Source organism: Haemorhous mexicanus, chromosome 9 (assembly GCF_027477595.1).
Source record: "Haemorhous mexicanus isolate bHaeMex1 chromosome 9, bHaeMex1.pri, whole genome shotgun sequence".
Classification (NCBI taxonomy): domain Eukaryota; kingdom Metazoa; phylum Chordata; class Aves; order Passeriformes; family Fringillidae; genus Haemorhous; species Haemorhous mexicanus.
In genome coordinates this window covers 238467-254688 of record NC_082349.1, presented here as the reverse complement: position 1 = coordinate 254688, position 16222 = coordinate 238467, and the positions used below count along the sequence as shown (strand labels likewise).

At 47.5% G+C, this 16222-nt stretch overlaps 1 protein-coding gene across 1 annotated transcript; it reads left to right on the top strand.

Annotated features, from left to right (window-relative positions):
- The first annotated feature begins 2901 nt into the window (after positions 1-2901).
- Positions 2902-7419, top strand: LOC132330810 (N-alpha-acetyltransferase 20). Its single transcript, XM_059853512.1, has 6 exons — positions 2902-3059; positions 3193-3217; positions 3306-3396; positions 4562-4697; positions 5638-5783; positions 7093-7419. Exons 1-6 carry the CDS (start codon positions 2974-2976, stop codon positions 7176-7178), a joined length of 570 nt encoding a protein of 189 aa, XP_059709495.1. The 5' UTR covers positions 2902-2973; the 3' UTR covers positions 7179-7419.
- The last annotated feature ends 8803 nt before the right edge of the window (positions 7420-16222 follow it).

Below are 16222 nucleotides of genomic sequence, written 5' to 3'. Positions count from 1 at the left end.
AAGAGTTTGGTGATTTTGCTGCTCTGCTCTCTCAAGGGTGTTGCAGGCTGCGTAGCAGGGAGTGAAGCCCTTGTCGCTGCTCATCAGACACTTTCCTACAGAATTCTCCCTGCAGTGATAAAATTAGACTGGTGTTAGTGAGCTGCCAAGTAGAGCAGGTAACATTGGACAAGAATGGTTTCTGAGCTGCTGTTCACTAGCACGTGTTTCCCCTTTCCAGCGCGGTGCCGCCGCCCAAGAAAGGATTTTTGTGGGTCAGCCAGATGTGCTCCTGCCTCCCACTGAGGCTCTGAGATGGAGCCGAGTTTGCATTCCAGTTTATTGCAACAGAGGGTCATCGGAAATTTCCTCAGCTATCTCAGGCACAGAGCCATGGAAGCAAGTAAGCCTGAGCTCCTGCGTGCTTGCTGTGAGCCTTGAGACGAGTGTGCATCATTGCAGGCTTGGAATTTATTGAAATGCGCTAAGGAAACCGGCTCTGGGGGGGGAGGGAGGGAGGGAGGGAGGGAAATCCTCTCTTCACATGTGCCAATCCTTCTCTGAAACTCATCCCGGCAGGTCAGCACGAAGACTGAACGTGTAAGAAGATGTGGGGTGCAATGGAGAACCTGGCAGGAGCATCCGACGCACACGTGCACGAGTTTTGCTTTTTGCTTGGATTGAAGCTCAAAAGTTGTAAGGAATTTGGGAATGAGATGGGACGTTTCAGAAGAAGAGGAAGGAGGCGAAGAAGTTGTTGTTACAGTCCTGGCAAAATCCTTTGTTCTAGCTAATAAAAGAAGTTAGTTTAAAAAAAAAAAAAAAAAAAAGTGTTTTTTTTTCTTGAATATTATATTCGTTGGTGGTGTATGGTGTGTTGCTTTATTTCTTGGTATTATTAACTCTCTGTCATTGTTTTCTTTTTGAGTGAGGCTAACTTTATGGATGGGTTGGTTTGTATTTGAGTTAGGATTAATTTCAGTAGGTTTCTTTAATAGACTTGGGATATTGTTGGGATTTTGGTTTTGTTTATTGGATGTATAAACAGAGAGATTTGGTAGGGCTAGCTCGGCTGCTGGAGTTTTGGGTGTTGATTTATTAGATGGCTTTTGTTAAAAGCCGTTTTTAAATTGTTGAAAGTTTTCTTAAAAAGGTAGTGGTTTAAAGGTGGTTTTTAGTAATTGATTTTATTGTTTTATGCTGTTTGTAGCTGGTGTACGAGAAGGGATATGGTGTACTTCTTGAGTGTTACGGTTTTAGCGTTCCCAAGTTCCGATTTATTTCTGGTGTGATGGGTTTTGTTTAGTTTTTATCTTTGGGGACAGGGGCATTTTTATGGTGGGTTTTTATAGGCAACATTTTTTAAAATTTGGGTAGTGGTATTCTTAGTATTTTAATAGTTTAGATTTTTTATTTGTATGCTTTTAATTAGTTTTTTTTAATTTTTAAGGTAATTTTTATAGATTATTTGTTCTTATTTGTGAGTTAGCATAAAGGTGGAGCTTTGGGGGCTTTTTGTAGTAATGTTTAGGGTCAGTTGCACAGTTTTGAGTTCAGTGAGTCGGTTTGATTTATTTTTTCATGGGTTTTTGTTTTTATTAGCAGTTATTTCATTTTCAATGTGATTTTGAGGTTTTTTGGGTTTCTGAGATACTGGTTTGGGAGGAAGTTTAGGATTGGAATGGATGGGGGGGTTTGGGCTAGTTATAGAGGGGTTTTAAAATTTATTTCCAGTTGGGTTTCTGTGAGTTTTTAATGGGGTGAAATGTAGTGGGGCCTTTGTTCTTTGTTAGTAGCAGAAATAGGTTTTGTTTGGATGTGCTGCGATGGGACGAGCGTGCCCTGCGCGCCGGCGCTGACCGAGGCGCGGGATTTCTGTGGTTCTGACATGTCAGGTGAGTGAGTTGATATGGTTTACTAGACAGATCAAAATAGAAATAAAAATAAATTTGAAAGGAAATCTAAAACTATAACTGTAAACATAAACATGGAAAACAGATAAATATATAAAACTGTCATATAATGTATGTTATTGTGACATACTATCATATATAGAAAATAGGGCCTAATATATATACACAAATGTATATAAGTAGAGATTGTAAATATAAAAATATTCACTATAGTTTAAAAGAAATTGGGGTTTTTTTTTTGTTTTTTTAGGTTATAGGCTGGGTTCTTTTATAAATAGTAGAAATATAAATAATATAAAACTATAAATCCAACTATACAAATATATATCTACTGATACCTATAAATATTTAATACAAAATAAATATAAGTAATATAAATATATAGTATAAAGACAGATCTGTTCTTCAAGGCATTCTCTATACTAGATAATCTATAAATATAGTAAAAAATAGAAATGTACATGTGAATATAATGATGAAAAATAAAATTATTTTTGAACTTTTAAATACGGTTTAACTGAAGGGGTGTCTTTGGTTTTTATTTGGTTAGAGACAGGGGCTTTATTTTAAACAAGGCAAGTATTATAGAAATGTAAATCTAAATATAGAAATATATTATAAATATATAAAGATATGTAACTATAATTAAACTATAAATGTAAACCTAAATATAAATATATGTAAGTAATGTGAAGAGATGTAATCTAGAATATCAATAACATTATAGGGCAATTGAAATTATAAATGGGAAAATAGATACGAAAAATATTACTATAAAATATGTTAATATAATTTAAAAGAAAGGTCTTTTTTTCTTTTTATTTGGTGTGAGGCAGGGCTTTTATTTTTAATAATATGAATATAGATATTATTGTTTGATATTTCTAAATATAGAAATACGCAGCCGTGCCCCTTCTCAGCACGGCCCGCGGCGGCAGGTCTCAGGCGCGGGCCGGGCCGGGGCGGTTCTGCGGGGCGGGGCAGGGTTGCGCAGGGGGCGGGGGCGCCCCATCTGCCGCCTTTCCGTGGCGAAAGGGGCCCTTGGGCGCGCGAGCGTTTCCGGGGCAGCGTCTTCACCGTCATGCTCGGCGTCTGCGTCGTGATCGCCATCATCATGACAACGCTCCGCGCCTTCACCTGCGACGACCTCTTCCGATTCAACAACATGTGAGCGCCGGGCTGTCCCCTCTTCATGCCCCCGAGCCCCTGCGCTCTTCCCCACCCCGCGGGGTCCTCGCGGCGCCCCGCCGGCCGGGCGGGCCCGGGCCCGTGCTGAGCGCCGCACTCTCTTCCCCCACAGCAATCTGGACCCGCTGACCGAGACCGTATCCTTCCCGCCGGGGCAGGGGCGCGGGGTCGGGCGCGGGCGGCGCAGCCGTGACGGTCGCAGTTGCTCCTTAACCAAGCGCCCAGTACGGGATTCCCTTCTACTTGCAGTACCTCGCCCACTGGCCCGAGTATTTCATCGTCGCCGAGGCTCCCGGCGGGGAGCTGATGGGTTACAGTGAGTGCCGGGTGTCCCGGCGGTAACGTCTCCCTTCGTTGCCTCTTTCGGGGATTAGAACGCGGGAGTTTTTCTTACTCTTCGCGTTGACCAAATAACCAACATGGAAGAGGAACCTTGCGTTGCATCTTCTCGTTTCTTAAATGTCTTAGGGTATTATGCAGGACTCATTACCATAGCTTCCAGTTTGATGTTCCTAGCGCAGCGAGGAGCCTTGGCTGTCGTAACATCCACCCGTATTTGGTGAATGGGTATTTTTGTAATCTGGAAGATACAGTCCCTACCCACCGTCAGTAAAAGTGCGGGGCTTGCCTTTTGCATTGCCCTGTAAGGGAAAGCTCTGGGCCTGGATGTCATTTGCTAATTTGCTGTGGAATACTTGTGTTTTTCAGAAATCATGCCAAAGAGAACTGCTAGGAGACGGGGTGGGGCAGAGTAATGGTTTTTGCAGGGACCCAGGAACTAAAAGTATTTAACATATTAAGCTGAAAGTATGTGTGCTGTATAGAACATTTCTCTGTATCCATCACACTTGTTGCTTATTAGCAGTGCCTGTGTCATCTGTGAAAAGCAGAGGGTGGAAGTGTGAATTTTCATTAATAAACTAACATTGGATTGAAAGGAGAGAAACTAGAAAAAAGCCTCCCCAAAACACCATCCCCACCTCCTTTTTTTTTTTTTTTCCCTCCTTAAACACATTGTGTTTGCAGGGCCTTAGCTTTCTATTGCCGGACTGGCAAAGCTTCCCGAGCTCTATTCCCTCATAATCTCCAAAAGTCTCAGATAGTTGCTGGGATGGTAGTTTTGGGTTTCCAGTCCTCTGTTCCTCCTTTATTTCAGTCAGATTTCAAATTTTGGTTCAGTGAGACTTGTGAGAATTACTTAAAATTTGCATTTAGAAGTCGCCTCAAGGAAGGAATTTGCAAACTTGTTTGGTGTTTTTTTACACTAGTCAAGAAACTGCTGTAATATTTGAGTAAAATGACATTTTTAGTGGCTAAAATCACAATTTTAGAGTGAAAAGGTAGACATCCCTGTTTTAGCCTTTACCACAATCATTGTATCGTGTGTTTATCCATGGCTTATTCCTCTTGTGACGTTGTCTGGCTGCAGGCAGTGCATTACTCCAAAGGTGCTGCTGCGCTGATGCTCTGTATGTTCACAGTCATGGGCAAAGCCGAAGGCTCTGTGGCTAGGGAAGAATGGCATGGACACGTTACTGCTCTCTCTGTTGCACCAGAATTTCGACGGCTGGGTTTGGCTGCTAAATTAATGGAGCTCCTGGAAGAAATTTCAGAAAAGTGAGTAGTATGGCTATCTTTAAATTCATCTTTTAAAGTAACATTTAAAAGTAGTATTTCTACAGAAACATGTCCCTGTTTTACGTGGCAGAATTTTGCTTTACGTGGTGTTCTGATTTTCTTAAATTCCTTCTAGTTGGAGAAAAAGAGTTACGAAAGTTGCTTAGCAGTTTAAAATCCCAGGGGTTCTCTGTGAGCTAACTTGCCAGAGAGAGGAGGACATAGCCTGAACTCCAGTAGAGATAGTGTATAAAAGAACATTCCTTGACAGAGTCCGCACTGTTTCCTGTAGGGCCTCCAATATACTTGTTCAGTTACTGCGGGCTTTGTGCAATGCCCTCAGGCACAATCCTGAACAAATTTTGTACTGCAGAGATTATCTTAGTTTACTTGCCATCCCGTGCTTGGTTACTTGTACCTGAGAAAATTTAATTTAGTGTCAGATGAACCCACAGGGAAATGTCCTTAACTGATTATAGTAGCGCAACCCCACTATGGTTGGTAAGACTGGAAAGTAGTATGATGTTTTGAAAAACTTGCCGTGTGGAATTAAGGGTCTGTCATCTCCTGTTAGGCAACTGAATTTTGTGACTGATTCCACTTCTCCTAATCCAAGCAGTCTAAAATGTGGATACTTTTTAAATTGGATTTAGGCCTGTGGGGGCATTTAACTTGTCTTGTTCCTTCTGATCAAATTTCTGAACCCACTGACTGGTGAAAAATTGCCATGTGATAAAAATAAAATTAAATCCTTGTCTATGATTGAATTTTCCCATGGTAAACAAGTGTATCTGTTATTACATTGGGAAAGATGTTTAATTAGTATACTACATTGGACTTGTTTGTGTTTCATTACAATTTATGGGTTGTTATTTAGAAATACATTTACTTACTATTCCTTAATGTGGCTTTGTTTGTTTCTTTTCCTCTCCTGCTAAAGAAAGGGTGGATTTTTTGTCGATCTCTTTGTGAGAGTATCAAATCAGGTTGCTGTAAATATGTATAAGCAACTAGGCTACAGTGTGTACCGGACAGTCTTAGAGTACTACTCAGCTAGTAGTGGGGAGCCAGATGAAGATGCTTATGGTAAGTTCTTGTTTGGTCTCAAATTGAACAGAACTATTCTCATGTTGAAAGTTGCTGGGATTGTTTGTAAGACTCTTACTATTTTTTGATATGAAACCTATAAAAAAACCATGAAACAATTTGAAATAATTATATGAAACAATTTCAGATAGTTGCTGATTAATGGGATTTTTGTATTTTTGTAACTTTTCCTAATTAAGATTATATCAGTTACAAAACTTAATCTTGCCATTTGCACATTTTGTAGCATCTCTGGCAAAATCAAACACAGAACAAGAATAAATGAGAAGGAATGTCAGTGCTTTGTTCCTTTCATCCCGGAACAGGGACCTGAAACTTTGTTTTTCTCAGATGTCTATGTATAAATTAACAATTGTCAGCATTCCGCAATGACAAAGAATTGGGTAACATTTTCAATTTAAAAGGGAAGGAACATGGACATTGAAGTATGTTAATTTTAATTATGTTAACAAAAGTGAACTACCAAGTGCTTCCTCTTTCTAAATCCTTCTTAAAATTATCCTCCCAAAGGGTTACATGGTGAGGCTGTGTATCATTTCTGTTCTTGCACTGTTTATTTGATACGTAGGAGCGCTGTGAAATACAAGGGCTCAAACAGACACCTACCATTGCCGCATGTGACTTTAGTCATATATTTGCCTCTTTTAGCTTGTCATTTCCTTTCTATTTGGCTGAGTTTCATGCAGTGTTTTATATCAGTTGATATCATTGCCATTGAGCAACATTAAGGACAGCAGTGTGTCCTGAGGACAGCAACCAAGATGATGAGAGGTCTCAAGAGCAAGATTTAGGAGGAACAGCTGATGTCCATGAGTTTGTGCCACTTGGAGAAGAGAAAGCTGATGCATGCACTTTTCACAGTCTGTAACTTCCAAGGACTTCAGAGAGGGGTGTTGATCTCCTCCCTCCGGTGACCAGTGACAGGACATGAGGAGATGGAGCAAAGCTGTGTCAGGGAATGTTCAGAGTGGGTGTTAGAAGGCTCTTCACCGAGAGTTTGGTTGGTAACTGCAATGATCTCTCCAGGGAAAGGGTCATGACACCAAGCCCATCAGAGTTCAAGGAATATCTGCACAATGCTCCTAATCATACGGTATCATTTTAGTAGTACTGTGTGGAGCAGAGCAGGGAGTTGCACCCTTATGGGTCCTTTCAAACTTGAGATAGTCTTATGATTCTGGGAAATTTTCTTGATTAAAAATTATCTTATTTTAACGGAGAATTCACTTAATATGGCTTTGTACAAGGACTGCATTACTATAATAACATTTTTTTCCTGTTACTATAGATATGAGAAAAGCTCTTTCCAGAGATACAGAGAAGAAATCAGTTATACCTCTGCCTCATCCTGTGAGACCAGAAGACATTGAGTAACTTTAAGCTGTGGTTCTCATGCAATTTACCAAGGGTCAGGTTCCATCTTCTATAACCCCCAACAACTTATGCATAAGAAGTTTTAGGCCAAATGTTTTTCCCATAAAATACTTAAAAGCAATGTTGAGAAGCTGACTAACACTGCTTCTTTTGGTAATGCCTCTATACTGCCGCACTTACTCAATTTTTCCTTTCACATGTTGGAGAGTTGGAGACTATTAAAATGGAATTACTTCCTGTATGGTCTTTTCTTGGTTTTCTTGTGGCAGCTAAAATTTATTTCTGTTTCAGGAAGCATCTCATTGTATAGTCTGTGATTTAACAGTTCCCATGCCAGCTTAATTGTGGTGGAAGAAGGCAAATGAAGCCAGGACACTTAACTAGGATGCCCCAAACCCCTGCCAATCACAGGTTGCCAAAAAACCCCCACCTTAGGTTACAAAAATACTAGAAGCTCAGGTACAAAAATACCAAATACTCCGCCTACAAAAAACTAGGTTCCACAATACAACCCTAGGTGTATTTTTGTTCAAAACCCTAGTTTTGAGCCCTAGTTTCAAAATAATAGAAAACCAAATTCCAAAATACCAAAGAAAACCACGTTTCGAAATCACACAAATTAAAATACCAGAATTTTAACATAACCCAAGTTCCAAAATACAAAAGTAACCCGATTTCAGAATACCAGAACAGCAAGTTCAGAAATATCAAAATAACAGTTTCAAAACACTAAAATACCAAGTTCCAAAACACCAAAATTATTCCATTTCAAAATACCAGAATATCAAGTTCCAAAATAACAAAAGGACCCCATTTCAAAATATCAAACTGAAAAATACCAATTTTCAGATCTCTTATGTGGTCAGGATTCCCAATCCCAAAAGAATGCAATGTTGTCAAAATGGAATCTGCGCTACCAAAGTGCAGCCTGGGCTCCACCCCGCGCTCCTATGGGCCGCCGCCTCACGGCTCCCAAGCCTGCCAATCCCGGCCCGCCTTTCTCCGCCCTGTCCAATGACAGACGCCCTTTCAATCCGGGCGCGGTCCCTCCAATGACAGCCCGCTCAGTCGCGGCCAGGCCTCTCAGCCTCCCGTACGCCTCAGGCGTACTCCCCCGTACGCCTGAAGCGCCGCTCACGCCACCGCCGCTTTGGAAGCCGGCGGAGCTGTGTCCCCGCTGCCGCAGTCTCGGCAGGCGCTGATGAGGCCGGGAAGGGCGGGCGGGAGCTTCCAGTTGAGGTCCTTGCCGGGATTTCTCCCAGGGAAGCGGGCAGAGGGCTGGGAGCGGGCGGACTCGGCCCCGGCAATGGCGGCGGCGCGAGCCCGGCTTGAGGGGACCGCGGGGGGTCTCGGAGCCGAGTGCGGAGGGAAGGGGCGGGCTGGGATTGGTGGGGCCGGCGCTGCCTCGGGTTGTGATTGGCTGGCTGGCCCGGCCCTGGGGGATAAATAACGTGCGTTGGGGCGGCACCGGCGTCAGTTCGGCGGTGAAGCTGGGAGCGACGAGAGGTGCGCCTGCGCGATTCGAGGAGCGACGCTGCGCCAGGACGGCACCTCCGCGGCAGCTGATCCGGGGAGCGCCGGTGAGCACGGATGGGACGCCTGCGGCAGTATCTGAGGGCTGGCGCTGTCCAGTTCTCCCCGCCGCACCCTGCGCGGTTCGGGTAGCCGGGGGCTGGAGTGGTGCAGGCGGGGCCCGGCTGCTGTTAACTGCTGGGCGGCAACTAGACATTTCGCCGTTTTTGGATTTAAAGTAACGTTCCGAATACCGGGAATAAAACTGGCTTTTTGCGTTTTAATTACTTTATTTTGTTTTTACTTGTAATAACAATGATTTCTTTCTTTATTGCGTTGTTTTATCATTTTGCTCGTTTTTTTTTTTTTTTGGTTTTTTTTTTTTTTGGTTTTTTTTTGTTTGATGTGTTTTCTTTACTAGATACCTGATGTTAATTCAGTAGGAGTTGTGGGATTGGGGCTGAAACACCAGTTGTGAGATCAGTGGGGACATAAAGCCCCAGGGTGTGGAATAAGGACTTTGGCATGAGCCAGGCCCGAAACAGGGTGGAGCAGTGGGAATGCTGGGGCTGGATAAATGCCACCGGGAGAAGGGCATGGAGCGGCAGCGCAGGGCCTGCAGGACGTGCCTGGGGGTTCCCCTTGGTACCAAGTAGAGGCTGAGTGTGTGGGGGCTCAGAGGCCTCGAGGGCCCAAGAACCAGCCCAAGGGTGCCGTTTGGGATGGGGGAGCAGGAGCCCAGGGGCTGTTCCCAGCCCCTGGAGCTGCCTGGGGGGAGGTCAGGGGGTCTTAGTGCAGGTGCTGGGCTGAGGCCTAGGGTGAGGGGGAAGGTAGATGTTGGGCTTCAGGCCTCAAGCGTCCCCAAACTTGGGATCCCATTAGGGTGGATGGGTGGGTGGGTGGGTGGGTGGGACAGCTTCTAGAGACATTGAAATGATGGCAGGAACTGATTTGTGACCTTATCAACAGCCCCAAGTGAGAAGCAGAAGCAGCTTTTAGCTGCAGGCAGTAGAAAGCGGAGGAGCTGGAGCCGAGGCAGCAGAGCTGGAGGAGACAGAAATATGGTAGGGTTTGGGGTAAAACCCTTTGTGGGGCTGGGATAGGGAATGTGGAGCTGGGAGGTGAACTCCATGGTCGGAGCTGAAATTGCTGTAAGGGCTGTGATCTGAGCTCAAACCACAAAGAGCTAGAGCTAAAACAAAGATCCTGCCCTGAGGAGCACAAGTAGCATTATGTGGCACTGCTGGAGAGATGTTGAGGAAGAATTGGGACAGAAGAACTGGAAGTGAAATAAAGCTTGTGGGACTGGAGCTAAAATCACTGGGGCCGGGGTGGGGACTGCAGTGCTGCAGCATCAATCACTGCTCAAAGGGATACTCACTATACATCTGGAGAGTAATCATAGATTAGGATACAAAACGATAAAGCTGGAAATACAATAACGTCTGCCAGAATGGGGTGAGAATAGTGTTTCTGGACCTGAAGGTAAAACCTCACAACTGCACCCAAATCCAAAACCCAGTTGTCTCAACCCGGAGCAGATTTGTCTGGGGCAGCTAGAGATGGAAGGAGAGAGCTGGTGGTGAAATAAAGCTTGTGGGTCAACAGCTGAAATCACTGGGGCTGGGAAAGGGGAACTGTGGGGTTGGGATTGAGATTGCACATGGGATGGGAGCTGTAGGGCTAACATGGAGATGGTAGGATTTAGGTGCTAAACTCTCTGTAGGCCTCTCATACCGATGCTGGTGTTGGGTGTTGTGACTGAAGGTAGAACGGGTTATGCAGAACAGAAAAGGGGGCTACAGCCTTGCGCCTAAATACCCCGTCGATGGCAGGATACTACCTACTGCCCTACTGCGCCGCAGAGATCTAGTGGAAATCACTGTGGGGCTGGGAAGGGGATGGCGGGGCTGCGACTTTAAATGAAAATGGAAAAGAAACTATGAGACAGAGAATGGGGCTCTTTGAATTGTGTGAAAAGAGGCAGAATCTGTGAAGCTGCCAGGGATTGCGGGGCAAGAGATAAAATCATGGCGTGTCTGGGACCGGGACTGAAGATGGCACAGGAACCCTAGGGCTGGCACAGAAACCGTAGTGTTCTTCCGCCAAAAGAACTGTAGGCCCGTGTCACGGATGAAGGGGCTGGGTATTGTGACTGAAATTAGAATAGGTTGTGTGGAGAGGAAAAGGGGGCTGACACCTTGCGCCTGAAAACCCCGTCGATGCCAGGATATTGCCTGGGCCAGGGATGGCACCTCCTGGGATGGAGCAGAAAACACTGAGGGCCTGGGACTTGGAATGAAAATGGAAAAGATACTAGACCTGTAGATGGGGCTGTGGCCATCGAGGTGAACATATGCAGGGGCTGGCACCGTGGTTGGGGATTGATGATCTGGAGCTGAAAGCATGGGGGGCTGGCATATTGATTCTGGGGTGGGCTTTGAGACCCTTGGGCGGGGGCTCAAGCTTTGCAGAGCTGGAGCCAAAGCCAAGATGCTGCCCTTTGAAGCTGGAGAAGAGCGCTGGCAGTGAAATAAAGCTTGTGGGTCAGCAGCTGAAAGGGCTGAAATCACTGGGCCTGGACTCATCATTGCTTGTCTGCGATCGGGGCTGAACACGGCACAGGAACCACAGGGCTGCCACAGGCACCGTAGTGTTTTTCCGCCAAAATCACTGTGGGGCCCGTGCTATGGTGAACGTAAAATAGGTTGTGTGGCGCGCAAATGGGGGCTGCAGCCTTGCGCCAGAAAGCCCCGCTGATGCTAGGAGATCACCTAGGTCTGTGATGGCACCTCTAGGGATCCAGTGGAAATCGCTTTGGGGCTGGCATATTGATGCTGGGCTTGGCTTAGAAACCCTCGGGTAGGAGCTCAAGTCTTGCAGAGCTGGAGCCAAAGCCAAGATGCTTCCCTTTGAAGATGGAGAAGAGCGCTGGCAGTGAAATAAAGCTTGTGGGTCAGCAGCTGAAAGGGCTGAAATCACTGGGCCTGGACTCATCATTGCTTGTCTGCGATCGGGGATGAGCACGGCACAGGAGCCACAGGGCTGCCACAGGCACCGTAGTGTTTTTCCGCCAAAATCACTGTGGGGCCCGTACTATGGTGAACGTAAAATAGGTTGTGTGGAGCGCAAAAGGGAGCTGCAGCCTTGCGCCAGAAAGCCCTGCTGATAGTAGGAGATCACCTAGGTCTGTGATGGCACCTCTAGGGATCGAGCGGAAATCTCTGTGGGGCTGGGGCTCTAACTGAAAACGTAAAAGATCTTATTATGCTGAGAATGGGGCTCTTGGCCTTGAGGCAAAAAGAGGCACAGTCTGTCACAGTGTCACAAGATTGTTGGGCTGGAGGTAAAAGCATTGTTGGGCTGGCATAATGATGCTGGGCTCGGCTTAGAGACCCTCGGGTAGGAGCTCAAGTCTTGCAGAGCTGGAGCCACAGACAAGATGATGCCCTTTGAAGCTGGAGTAGAGCGCTGGCAGTGAAATAAAGCTTGTGGGTCAGCAGCTGAAAGGGCTGAAATCACTGGGCCTGGACTCATCATTGCTTGTCTGGGATCGGGGCTGAACACGGCACATGAACCACAGGGCTGCCACAGGCACCGTAGTGTTTTTCCGCCAAAATCACTGTGGGGCCCGTGCTATGGTGAACGTAAAATAGGTTGTGTGGAGCGCAAAAGGGGGCTGCAGCCTTGTGCTAGAAAGCCCTGCTGATGCTAGGAGATCGCCAAGGTCTGTGATTGCACCTCTAGGGATCCAGTGGAAATCGCTGTGGGGCTGGGGCTCTAACTGAAAACGTAAAAGATCTTATTATGCTGAGAATGGGGCTCTTGGCCTTGAGGCGAAAAGAGGCACAGTCTGTCACAGTGTCACAAGATTGTTGGGCTGGAGGTAAAAGCATGGTGGGGCTGGCATATTGATGCTGGGCTGGGCTTACAGGCCCTTGGGCTGGAGCGCAAGTCTTGCAGAGCTGGAGCCAAAGCCAAGATGCTGCCTTTTGAAGCTGGAGAAGAGTGCTGGCAGTGAAATAAAGCTTGTGGGTCAGCAGCTGAAAGGGCTGAAATCACTGAGCCTGGACTCATCATTGCTTGTCTGGGATCGGGGCTGAACACGGCACAGGAACCACAGGGCTGCCACAGGCACCGTAGTGTTTTTCCGCCAAAATCACTGTGGGGCCCGTGCTATGGTGAACGTAAAATAGGTTGTGTGGCGCGCAAATGGGGGCTGCAGCCTTGCGCTAGAAAGCCCCGCTGATGCTAGGAGATCACCTAGGTCTGTGATGGCACCTCTAGGGATCCAGTGGAAATCGCTGTGGGGCTGGCATATTGATGCTGGGCTGGGCTTAGAAACCCTCGGGTAGGAGCTCAAGTCTTGCAGAGCTGGAGCCAAAGCCAATGTGCTGCCCTTTGAAGATGGAGAAGAGCGCTGGCAGTGAAATAAAGCTTGTGGGTCAACAGCTGAAAGGGCTGAAATCACTGGGCCTGGACTCATCATTGCTTGTCTGCGATCGGGGATGAACACGGCACAGGAACCATATGGCTGCCACAGGCACCGTAGTGTTTTTCTGCCAAAAATCACTGTGGGGCCCGTGCTATGGTGAACGTAAAATAGGTTGTGTGGAGCGCAAAAGGGGGCTGCAGGCTTGCGCCAGAAAGCCCCGCTGATGGTAGGAGATCACCTAGGTCTGTGATGGCACCTCTAGGGATCCAGTGGAAATCGCTGTGGGGCTGGCATATTGATGCTGGGCTTGGCTTAGAAACCCTCGGGTAGGAGCTCAAGTCTTGCAGAGCTGGAGCCAAAGCCAAGATGCTGCCCTTTGAAGATGGAGAAGAGCGCTGGCAGTGAAATAAAGCTTGTGGGTCAGCAGCTGAAAGGGCTGAAATCACTGGGCCTGGACTCATCATTGCTTCTCTGGGATCGGGGCTGAACACGGCACAGGAACCACAGGGCTGCCACAGGCACCGTAGTGTTTTTCCGCCAAAATCACTGTGGGGCCCGTGCTATGGTGAAGGTAAAATAGGTTGTGTGGCGCGCAAAAGGGGGCTGCAGCCTTGCGCCAGAAAGCCCTGCTGATGGTAGGAGATCACCTAGGTCTGTGATGGCATCTCTAAGGTTCGAGCGGAAATCACTGTGAGGCTGGGGCTCTATCTGAAAACGTAAAAGATCTTATTATGCTCAGAATGGGACTCTTGGCCTTGAGGCGAAAAGAGGCACAGTCTGTCACAGTGTCACAAGATTGTTGGGCTGGAGGTAAAAGCATGGGTGGGCTGGCATATTGATGCTGGGCTGGGCTTACAGGCCCTTGGGCTGGAGCGCAAGTCTTGCAGAGCTGGAGCCAAAGCCAAGATGCTGCCCTTTGAAGATGGAGAAGAGCGCTGGCAGTGAAATAAAGCTTGTGGGTCAGCAGCTGAAAGGGCTGAAATCACTGGGCCTGGACTCATCATTGCTTGTCTGGGATCGGGGCTGAACACGGCACAGGAACCACAGGGCTGCCACAGGCACCGTAGTGTTTTTCCGCCAAAATCACTGTGGGGCCCGTGCTATGGTGAACGTAAAATAGGTTGTGTGGAGCGCAAAAGGGGGCTGCAGCCTTGCGCCAGAAAGCCCTGCTGATGCTAGGAGATCACCTAGGTCTGTGATGGCACCGCTAGGTATCCAGTGGAAATCACTGTGGGGCTGGAAATTGTACTGTGGGGCTGGGGCTCTAAATGGAAACGGAAAAGAACTTATAATGCTCAGAATGGGGCTCTTGGCCTTGAGGCAAAAAGAGGCACAGTCTGTCACAGTGTCACAAGATTGTTGGGCTGGAGGTAAAAGCATGGGGGGGGTGGCATATTGATGCTGGGCTGGGCTTACAGGCCCTTGGGCTGGAGCTCAAGTCTTGCAGAGCTGGAGCCACAGACAAGATGATGCCCTTTGAAGATGGAGAAGAGCGCTGGCAGTGAAATAAAGCTTGTGGGTCAGCAGCTGAAAGGGCTGAAATCACTGGGCCTGGACTCATCATTGCTTGTCTGCGATCGGGGCTGAACACGGCACAGGAGCCACAGGGCTGCCACAGGCACCGTAGTGTTTTTCCGCCAAAATCACTGTGGGGCCCGTGCTATGGTGAACGTAAAATAGGTTGTGTGGAGCGCAAAAGGGAGCTGCAGCCTTGCGCCAGAAAGCCCTGCTGATAGTAGGAGATCGCCTAGGTCTGTGATGGCATCTCTAAGGTTCGAGCGGAAATCACTGTGAGGCTGGGGCTCTAACTGAAAACGTAAAAGATCTTACTATGCTGAGAATGGGGCTCTTGGCCTTGAGGCGAAAAGAGGCACAGTCTGTCACAGTGTCACAAGATTGTTGGGCTGGAGGTAAAAGCATGGGTGGCTGGCATATTGATGCTGTGGTGGGCTTAGAAACCCTCGGGTAGGAGCTCAAGTCTTGCAGAGCTGGAGCCAAAGCCAAGATGCTGCCCTTTGAAGATGGAGAAGAGCGCTGGCAGTGAAATAAAGCTTGTGGGTCAGCAGCTGAAAGGGCTGAAATCACTGGGCCTGGACTCATCATTGCTTGTCTGGGATCGGGGCTGAACACGGCACAGGAACCACAGGGCTGCCACAGGCACCGTAGTGTTTTTCCGCCAAAATCACTGTGGGGCCCGTGCTATGGTGAACGTAAAATAGGTTGTGTGGCGCGCAAAAGGGGGCTGCAGCCTTGCGCTAGAAAGCCCCGCTGATGCTAGGAGATCACCTAGGTCTGTGATGGCACCTCTAGGGATCCAGTGGAAATCGCTGTGGGGCTGGCATATTGATGCTGGGCTGGGCTTAGAAACCCTCGGGTAGGAGCTCAAGTCTTGCAGAGCTGGAGCCAAAGCCAATGTGCTGCCCTTTGAAGATGGAGAAGAGCGCTGGCAGTGAAATAAAGCTTGTGGGTCAGCAGCTGAAAGGGCTGAAATCACTGGGCCTGGACTCATCATTGCTTGTCTGCGATCGGGGCTGAACACGGCACAGGAACCACAGGGCTGCCACAGGCACCGTAGTGTTTTTCCGCCAAAATCACTGTGGGGCCCGTGCTATGGTGAACGTAAAATAGGTTGTGTGGAGCGCAAAAGGGAGCTGCAGCCTTGCGCCAGAAAGCCCTGCTGATAGTAGGAGATCGCCTAGGTCTGTGATGGCATCTCTAAGGTTCGAGCGGAAATCACTGTGAGGCTGGGGCTCTAACTGAAAACGTAAAAGATCTTATTATGCTGAGAATGGGGCTCTTGGCCTTGAGGCGAAAAGAGGCACAGTCTGTCACAGTGTCACAAGATTGTTGGGCTGGAGGTAAAAGCATGGGTGGCTGGCATATTGATGCTGTGGTGGGCTTAGAAACCCTCGGGTAGGAGCTCAAGTCTTGCAGAGCTGGAGCCAAAGCCAAGATGCTGCCCTTTGAAGATGGAGAAGAGCGCTGGCAGTGAAATAAAGCTTGTGGGTCAGCAGCTGAAAGGGCTGAAATCACTGGGCCTGGACTCATCATTGCTTGTCTGCGATCGGGGCTGAACACGGCACAGGAACCACAGGGC